At 38.6% G+C, this 10,649-nt stretch overlaps 1 protein-coding gene across 1 annotated transcript; it reads right to left on the reverse strand.

The window, feature by feature from the left end:
- Positions 1–668: 668 nt before the first annotated feature.
- Positions 669–10,164, reverse strand: LOC134315094 (alcohol dehydrogenase 1-like). Its single transcript, XM_062996035.1, has 9 exons — positions 10,090–10,164; positions 7,847–7,948; positions 6,898–7,039; positions 6,698–6,785; positions 6,051–6,270; positions 2,873–3,133; positions 2,658–2,790; positions 1,235–1,373; positions 669–1,148 (listed from the first exon to the last, which is right to left on the reverse strand). The coding sequence occupies exons 1-9, from the start codon at positions 10,105–10,107 to the stop codon at positions 1,118–1,120; spliced, it is 1,134 nt and encodes a 377-aa protein (XP_062852105.1). The 5' UTR covers positions 10,108–10,164; the 3' UTR covers positions 669–1,117.
- Positions 10,165–10,649: the final 485 nt, after the last annotated feature.

Consider the following 10,649-nt stretch of genomic DNA (forward strand, 5'->3'; position numbering starts at 1 on the left):
TAGTTTATATCAGAATACATCGGTACACACAAGTTTTACAGTATTTCTGACCTTATCGTTCTCTACAAAACATAACACCCACGCTGCATTGCTAAAAATATTTATTACCCTCCAACTCACTACAGAACAATCCAAGCTGGTCGCCTAACCAAATCCACTCAGATTCATTAATTTTTTCTCCTTGATTTTATGCTGCACATCAGCGCACAAACTTTGATTGCTCGCTACTTGTTGGCGTGCATTTTTGGACAAGGTGTCATTAAACCCCTCGTCACTTCTCGTGCGTGTTTTCGTGACAAAACGTAGTTTGGGAGACCAGAGAAGCTCGGCTGCGATTCCAGTAGGTGATAGATCATACAGTGTGAAACCCCCTATCGCTGATCAGTCGTGTAGTGTGAAAGCCACACTGACTTGAAAGACTCCCGATTACAAGAGATCCAGTTGTGTAGAGTTAACTGTACAGCGACCTGATGACTTGGAAAGTCGTGTAGTGTGAACTTGGCATAAACTATAAAGACTTGGTTGGTATGAAACTCAGTGATTTATATTCTATATTTTAATGGAATACTAAAGCTTGTAGGTAATTTGCATCCCTAGTAGTCTGATTAATAGGATAAAGTATGTGGTGATGTTTAAAACTGAAAAACAAGTCAGCAAAAGAAAGATAATTTGTTTTAGTTCCAACTTTAGTAAATATGCTTTTTAATTAAACACAAGGTGTCCAGGTGGTGCCCACTGATTTCTCCTGAGAGCAGGACAGTCCAGTGATTGAGAAACCCTGGACTAGAACATCTAATTACATACACTTCAGTAAATATTATGTGGTTTAAAGGTTAGAAATGCCATTTTGGTATAACAAACTCATTGAGTAATAGGCTAGTAGAAATACATTGTCAAACAGATTACTGAAGCATTAGTACAAAGTATTGTTAGATTTTATAGCATTCTCTTTATAATGAATAGTAAATTGTGTTAGTGGTTAGAAATGTACTACTGAATACTAAAATGAATACTAAATTATTTAGTCATGAAATAATTATTTGCATAAAGGCATAACAAAGGCAGTAATTTGTGTCTAATGTAGCCCTGCCATTCCACGCTGTCCATGTCATGATTTTCATTTTCCCACGTTCAGAATGGTACGAATACTGTAAAACAAAAAACGAGTTATATACTTCATATATATATATATATACTGTTAAAACCCAAGATAATGCTAAATAACAATGCATACCATCCTCCAGATTTCATTAGCTCAATGGCATCATTGACCTGCTCCAGAGTCATAGTGTGGGTCACAAATTCATCCAGCTTTATATGCCCAGCCATGTAATCCAGGACTAGTTTTGGAACCGAGTCCTTACTCTTAAACCCTGAGACAAAGTTATGGTTGTAGACACTTTTGTTAGTGAAGGTACTTGCAAGAAATACTTTTTGAACAACAATACAGTGCATATAGACTGATCTTTATCTTAAACTAAACACACCATTTTTTTTTTCTCTTGTTCTCCGATTTCTCCCCCCAATTTTCTCCCCTAATCTAGTCGTAACCAATTACCCTGATTGCGTTACGCTTCACCTCGGATACAACCCTCCACTGCTGCAGTGCTGACTGAGGAGCTTCGCAACTGACACACGCCCCCTCCGACACGTGTGCAGTACCGACTGCATCTTTTCACCTGCACGAGAAGAGTTCATATGCGGATCAGCCTTGTGCACAGAGAGCCACACCCTGATCAGCATTATTCCCCAACTCTGCGCAGGCGCCATTAATCAGCCAGCAGTTATTGCACTTATTAGTTATTATATTATTAGTAATTGCACCAGTTAGGAGGAACCCTGTTCTGGCTCATCCCAGCCAACTGTTGTTCATGTGGCCAGAGCTGAGATTCTTTAAAATTCAGCTCTGGTGTGCTAGCGTATTTTCCCACTGCGCCACCTGAGCGGCCTACACACCATTGCACTTTTAATGTATTTATTAGCATGTGTATGAAGGTGAACCGCTAAGACAATTACTCTCAATGTCAAATATGATTAGAGGTATAAGTTATAGAGCTGTCCTGCTCTAAAACAAAACAGCAGATAGCTAAAAAGGTCCTTTAAAGATTAATTTGTTTAGGTCATGTTTCACGTTAACTGAGTTGTCTTGAAAATAGCAGATTTAAAAGAGTAATGAAGCAGAAATGTAACTTTTAAAGACCTGATCGTTCATCAAAAAGACAAGTCTACAAATGGAGGCAAATTAGTTATTGGCTGCTACTCTGTAGAAGCGCTATATTGTGAGTAGTCTGCCAAGATAATACAATAACTACAACTTGCTGAGAGAAATGAGAAAGAACTCAAGAAAAAACCCCAAATGAAAGCTCTAGAATTTGCTAAAAATGGAGATAATGGAAAGACAAAACAGGTAAAACTACAACTGTGTATTGGTTTATTAGTGTATTAGGCAGAACATGTATTTGTCATTACTTGTATAAAGATCAGGCTACATTTAATGTAGCAGACATTAAAACAACATTCAATTAATTTAATATTTACAAGCTAAATTAATGGAAAAAAAATATATAAGAGGTCAGTTTTTGCTTGCAAACGTCTACACTGTAAATCTAAATTGCCCTTCACCTGGCTTTAGTTTGTGTAATTTAATGCCAGTGTACCTCCAAACAGGGATCCTTTCCAGGTCTTCCCAGAAATGAGCTGAATTGGCCTCGAAGAGAAGTCATCAAGGTCTGTCCAGCCTACGAGGGTACTGACACCCCAACCTTTAACACATGACTCCAGTGCACTTCTCTTCAGAGATACAGGGAAAGATTTACTCATGTAGAACCATGTCACAGAAAACATTATCATCAATTACAATATCACAGCTTACCATGACAGTCACATTGCCCACGCACTCCAGTGAGAAGTCCACCCCTCCGTTAGTCATCTCTATCAGGACCTCACTGATTGGCTTTTTGTGGGATTTAGGGTTCACAAACTCAGTGGCACCGAAGACCTTCGCCTTTTCGAACTTTTGTTCGTTTATGTCCACAGCGATGATCCTGGAGGCTCCTGCATTCTTGCAGCCCATGACTGCAGCAAGGCCTACTGCACCCAGTCCGAACACTGCACACACTGAGCCCGGCTCTACCTGTACCCATGTAGTCACAGTCACAAACACGCAGAGCATTGAGACACTTATAGACTACATACAATTTGTCAATAAACGTATTTAGCCACTAAACTAATTGAATGTTATTGTATCAGTTAAAATACTGTACAGTAAATAAGCGTTTTTTTATAGGTCATTTGAATATATTCCAATGACTTTCAAGAATCCATTTACACTATATGGTCAAAAGAATCTGGACATGCCTCCTGATTACTGAATTTAAGTGTTTTAGCCACAGCCATTGCTCACAAGTGTACAAAACCAGTTGGGAAAAGTTTATAAAGACGTTTTCTAATGCATTTTCCCCTTTTTCTCCCGATCTTTAGTGCTTTCAATCTTTACCGAATTGTGTTATGCTTCCTCTCTACTGATATTGATCCCTGCCCCGATTGAGGAGAGTGAACTGACACACGCACCCTCCGACACGTGTGCAGTAGCCGAATGCATCTTTTCACCAGTACAAGGCGAGTTCATATGCGGATCAGCTTTGTGTATGGAGAGCCACACCCTGATAAGCATTATTTCTCAACTCAATCATCCATCAATCAGCCAGCAGAGGTCATAATTGCATCAGTTATGAGGAGTCCCTATCCTGCTCCCTCCCTGTATGAACAACAGCCAATCGTTGTTCATGTAGCCGCCCAGCCCAGTAGCACGGCAGAGCTAAGTTTTGAAGCGACAAGTTCGAAATGTCAGCTCTGGTGTGTTAGCGTGCTTTACCGCTGTGCTACCTGAGCGGAAAGACATGGTTTAATGGGTGTGTCGTAGAGGAACTCCACTTATCTGGACAAAACCCTGACCTCAGTACTATTGAACATTTTGGGAGGAGTTGAAATGTCGGTTGTAAGCCAGGCATTTGTATTCATCAGTGCTTGACTTCAAAAATGCTATTTTAACTGAATTGGCAGAGATTCCAACAGACTTAAACCTTGTATACAGCTTTCGCAGTAGAGTGGTATAGTTGCAAAAGTGGGTCAACTTAGCTTGAATTCTAAATTAGGGCCGGGCGATATGCTTTTGAGAAGTAGCGATATACAATATGATATAATGTAAACTTAAATCTATATCTGTGTGTTGTTTCATTAGGGATATAATCCAATTTTTTGTAAATGTTTTCCTTCATGTTTCCAGAATTTTGTTGTTCTCTCGGCTTTCGCGGTTAAAAGCTGAAACTGGTAATCCGTTAACTAAGCTGTCACTTATACCTCTACAACCAATAGTTTTTCATTGCCAGCTCACTTAAATGACACATACTGGACAAATGCAAAAAATTGCATATATTGCTTTAGATTAGAATCTAATCTAAAGCAGTATATGAAAGCAATAATACAGTAGAATCTAATCTAAAGCAATTTCTCATAGCGTTTCTCAAAGTGTGGGGCACGTCTGTAAAATAAACAAACCGTGCTTTTAGGTTAGAAGTATTAATTCTGACAGAGTCTAGATCGGGGGTGCTCAATATGTCGATCGCGATCTACCAGTCGATCGCACTGTGCATGCTGGTACATCGCGCCTCATATGAAACAAGCCACATAAATTACAAATATAGAAAATTAAAACTAAATTTCTACAACTCTTCATGAAAAGGTGCTGTAACCATGAAAGAATTAGATAGCATCAATTTTGGAACTTCCACATATTTGACTGCCAAATATTTGACAGCTTTTTCAGATCAACCTACTTGAGTGAATCGACCTTTTCCCACATGAAAATGATGAAGTGTAAATATTGGTCCACCCTTACTGATGAACACCTGAAAAACTGCTTGAGAATCAGTATCAGCAGCTCCTGTCCAGACCACATAAACCTGACTGATACCATTCAGAGCAAATCATCAGAATAAGGTCAGTGTGAATATTCAGTCACTTGCCCTGTAAAGCTGAATATTAATACAGGAACTGAAGCGCATTTAAAAAGCTTCAAAGCTTTTTTGAAAAATGATGAGGCCGACCTTAAAAAGTAGATGGTGATGACCTGTGGACTGAAACAGTAGATCTCAAGCCACGAAAGTGTGTAAACCCCTGGTCTAGATTTACAGAAAATAAATGTGGATGTGGATACAGAGGTATTTGACAGGGATGAAAAGAAAAACAGCCACTAATACAGTGATAAGACCTGAACTCTCACAAATCACGTTTTTGGCACAGATTCAACTTTATCTTTTCTGCAGTGTTTGCAAAATGTATTTAATTTTTTTATATACAGCTGTTTTTCAAGGCCTAAACCTTGACTGATTCACTGAAACACATGCTCACTGATCCATGGAGTTGTTTACACATGACACCGTAATGAAATAGAGTGAGCAACTCAAATGAATCTTTACCATAGATAAGAGCACAGCTCCCTGATTCGATTTCAATGAGTAATTCGTTTAAAAAGAGTCCTTTTCTGACTCGTTTTAAACATTCTCAAATGGTAACCTGTGTATCCTAGGCATACTCGATATAACGAATATGGTCATTTTCAGTATCGTGTAAAAAGTAATATCGAATATATATCGATATTTGCGATATACCGCCCAGCCCTAATTCTAATACCTTGCTAACTCACTTTACATTTTGTGAGTGTGCCACATTTATGGATCAGCCTTTCTTGATAACATTCATTTCATGATAAATTCCACCTCAAAGGCTTAATTTAGTCCATCATAAAAAAAAAAAAAAGGAGAAAATTTAAGTACGGTCAAAGTCTTGATCAGGCTGCCCCTCTAAACTTATTGACTATAAGTTAAAAGAGCAATCATTCGAATGGCTATTGACCCTGACACCAAATGTCAACAAACGTCACTCGAGTTGCAGAAATCAAGGACCGGGACTGCAAATAATGTTCATGGCCTACAAAAATAATAATAATGACCCAAAACTTTTTTATTATTTAGCTGCAGTGCTGCTCATACCTTGGCAGTGTTGATTGCTGCTCCATATCCAGTGGAAATTCCACAGCCAAGCAAGCAAACACGGTCAAGTCGGGCATCATCGTGGACCTTTGCTACAGCAATCTGGTTAATGACTGTGTACTCAGAGAAGGTGCTGGTGCCCATAAATTGCAGGATTGGGCGTCCACGACAGGACATGCGCGTGGTGGTATCTGACATCTGACAATAGCGATCAACAGACCTGCAAATGTTTTAGCAATCGGGTAAATGGATACGACTAGATTGGAAGGAAAATTGGGAAAAAATGCAAAAATAAATAAATAAATGAATTAATTCTCTCTGAAATGTATTAATTCCACTGAATAAACTGAATAAAATATTTGTGCTATTATATTTTTAGTTATTATGTAATATTAACTTGTGTCATGTCTATTTGTTCATTTGTCCAAAGAATTAAAGGTACAAAAAATGAGTACATGTTATGTTTTATCTTCAGTTCTCTGTAGGTGTGAGTGAGAGGGTGTTTAAGGCCCAGTGATAAACTGGCATCATTTTCAGAATCTATTACAACCTTGTGCTTAGTGTTTTTGAGAGAGGCTCTGGAACCAAGATTAAGTAGTTACCTTAGATGAATGAATAATTAATGAATGTATATTTATATATCTTACCAGCCATGCTCACACTGGTTCGTCTTTGGATTCTTACAAAACCTGCATTCTTTACACTGAGAGATGAAAAGGGGAATGACCTTATCACCTGCAAAGCATCAATAACCTCAGGCTGGCAAATTACAACAGGCAACTAGTAAAGATATGAAGTAGACATAAACATGGACAGAGACAGTAGTAAATGTGGTAGGTGTTAAGACCTGGTTTGAACTCAGTGACTCCAGGTCCGATGCTTTCCACCACTCCAGCTCCCTCATGGCCGAGCACAGCAGGAAAGCCCTCCTTATGCTTTCCCTCGAACAAATGATACAGGTCAGTGTGACACACACCTGTAGCAATAACCTACAGCACAGGACAGAATCATTAAGCACAGTGAAAGCTGACTGGTGTAAAGTTTGTAAACTCGGGGGTTTTGGATTTTAGCTATTAATTGCTCATAAAAAAGAGTGTGATTTTTTATGTATGTCACAATAAACAATCTGGTTAAACTAATAACACAAACAGTTGTAATTGTACTTTTTAACTTAAACACATGAATTAACAATTTACAGTCCAGGGAATATGTAAAAATTTGTTGAGCGTTACAGAGGTGCCTCTTCCTATATATAAAAGATATAGGTCTATATAAGATATATTTAATATACACCGATCAGCCATAACATTAAAATGTTATGGCTGATGAGATAATATCAAATATTAAGTAAATCATAATGTAAGATGAATAAAACAATACAATGAGCAATGCCTAATGAAGGTTTAACAACAGCATAACAGTAGCAGCAGTGAAAGTCTTTAAAACTTACTAAAATCTCTGTGTATTCGTATTAATGTGTTTAAGCTCTACCCATTATAATACACTACCAGCCTGAATTGTGAATTAATATTCATAATTTTCAACAGAAATAGAATGTCTGTTTGTCTTAAAGCTGATATTTTAACTTTCTTGTGACTCCTTTTTGTAACCTGGACAAGCAAAATACTAGATTTTAAAATAAATAAATGCAGAAATCCAGGCAATTCCGACAATAAAGTCATTCTTATGGGGGAAATACCAAGTTAATAGCACTGGATTTACAGTTAAATAAAATAAAACCTATTTTATACAATATTTCTTATCAAATAATAATAACATAGAGAAAAAAATTCAACCTTGATTCTGATTTCATTCTTTTGGGGTGGAGCCACTTCAATCTCTTCCATCATCAGTGGAGCGTTGGGCTCCCAGGCAACTGCGGCCCGACATTTAATAACCTAAAACACACACACACACACACACACAGATTTATAGGTGAATTAAGATCCTGCTACTTACAGTGTATCACAAAAGTGAGTACACCCCTCACATTTCTGCAAATATTTCATTATATCTTTTCATGGGACAACACTATAGACATGAAACTTGGATATAACTTAGAGTAGTCAGTGTACAGCTTGTATAGCAGTGTAGATTTACTGTCTTCTGAAAATAACTCAACACACAGCCATTAATGTCTAAATAGCTGGCAACATAAGTGAGTACACCCCACAGTGAACATGTCCAAATTGTGCCCAAATGTGTCGTTGTCCCTCCCTGGTGTCATGTGTCAAGGTCCCAGGTGTATAAGGCCATACACCATACACCGCACACTGCATCAACTCGGTCTGCATGGTCGTCATCCCAGAAGGAAGCTGACACACAAGAAAGCCCGCAAACAGTTTGCTGAAGACAAGCAGTCCAAGAACATGGATTACTGGAATGCCCTGTGGTCTGACGAGACCAAGATAAACTTGTTTGGCTCAGATGGTGTCCAGCATGTGTGGCGGCGCCCTGGTGAGAAGTACCAAGACAACTGTATCTTGCCTACAGTCAAGCATGGTGGTGGTAGCATCATGGTCTTGGGCTGCATGAGTGTTGCTGGCACTGGGGAGCTGCAGTTCATTGAGGGAAACATGAATTCCAACATGTACTGTGACATTCTGAAACAGAGCATGATCCCCTCCCTTCGAAAACTGGGCCTCATGGCAGTTTTCCAACAGGATAACGACCCCAAACACAACCTCCAAGATGACAACTGCCTTGCTGAGGAAGCTGAAGGTAAAGGTGATGGACTAAACCCAATTGAGCACCTGTGGCGCATCCTCAGGTGGAAGGTGGAGGAGTTCAAGGTGTCTAACATCCACCAGCTCCGTGATGTCATCATGGAGGAGTGGAAGAGGATTCCAGTAGCAACCTGTGCAGCTCTGGTGAATTCCATGCCCAGGAGGGTTAAGGCAGTGCTGGATAATAATGGTGGTCACACAAAATATTGACACTTTGGGCACAATTTGGACATGTTCAGTGTGGGGTGTACTCACTTATGTTGCCAGCTATTTAGACATTAATGGCTGTGTGTTGAGTTATTTTCAGAAGACAGTAAATCTACACTGCTATACAAGTTGTACACTGACTACTCTAAGTTATATCCAAGTTTTATTTCTATAGTGTTGTCCCATGAAAAGATATAATAAAATATTTGCAGAAATGTGAGGGGTGTACTCACTTTTGTGATACACTGTATGTGAATAGTGCTGGATGGTTATGAGATCTGCAGATCCACTGATCTCTGACTAAACCCTAATCTTTTCCAACCATCTGTTGGAATCATTTCTCTGTTGAGCAATGTTTGCCTACAGTGCAGGGAATAAGAGGAATTAACAACCCCAGTAAATGTTTGATCAGAATATCGATTAGTATAAAGGTTTTTATATAAGTTCTGTAATTTGTTTATGGGACTCCAGTCTGCATATAGTGAAGATGGAAGTGATAGGATTAGGATTCTAAAGAACTCAGATATTTATCTAGTGTACCTAATGGGTTATATGGTAGTGACTGCTACATTAGTCACCTAAGTAATCAAAAAGATAGACTATTCATCAGAAAAACATCCAATGCTACAATAACCACTTTTTAATAAAAAAAAAAAGCACAAAATAGCATAAAATATTACATACCCTACTTACCCCACTGTAGAACCCAGTGAATGCAAGAAGTATTCACCCACTTTTGTTCTCTTAAACATTTCTCTACAACTGTTTTGATTATCCGATTTGAAGTCATATTGCTTGTGCAGCACCCACTTTACAAGTTGTGCCACCATGCCAAGAAGAATGAACAAACAAAGATATTACCTGTGGTTTATCTGCTTTAATGATCATACAGTTACATCACTTCTGTTTTTGAACTTTGTGAGGCAAACATGCTTAAATAATATTTCTTTTGATGCACTGAAGACATGTTCAGGTCAAGTAAAAAGCTACTAAAGCTTCTAAAGTGACTGTGCCTTACTAATAAACCAGCTTTATGTGGTAAATTAAAAAAAAGTGTATATTGTACATTAGTTAACTGTATAAACAGAAAACGGGGAGATACATACCTTTCCTGCAGTGGTCATGTCTTGTTGCGGTCAATTGCAAAGAGAGTAAACTAAATATTTGGCACTTGTTTATATACTCATTCCCCAAAATGTGGATACAGACACAAAACTTCTCTCTCTTTTTGGGGAGGAGCTGTAGATTTTGTAAGAGTGCAGTTAAGGCCAGGCTAACATATCATACAAAGGACTTGTTAACCAGAAAGGAGCTACATATCTTTACTGCAAGACAAACAGTTGTTAAATTTATAAGCTGGAGTCCTGCCACCACCCTGCAATGTTTATTAAAGCTGACAAACAGTTTTTATAAACTGTCTTTCCTGTTTCCAGTAACTCCTTAAGTCCTTCATTTCTGCTGTGATTTTCTGAGAGGCATGTAAACATGTAAACTCCACACAGAAAGGACCTGGACCACCCAACCTGGGGATCGAACCCAGGACCTTCTTGCTGTGAGGTGAGAGTGCTACCCACTGAGCCACCGTGCCACCTGTTGGACTATTTTAAAACCATGGGCCTTATTATAGAGGTGCCCTAAATTGATTTTATTTAATACACCTATTGTC

This window comes from Trichomycterus rosablanca, chromosome 5 (genome assembly GCF_030014385.1).
Source record: "Trichomycterus rosablanca isolate fTriRos1 chromosome 5, fTriRos1.hap1, whole genome shotgun sequence".
Lineage (NCBI taxonomy): Eukaryota > Metazoa > Chordata > Actinopteri > Siluriformes > Trichomycteridae > Trichomycterus > Trichomycterus rosablanca.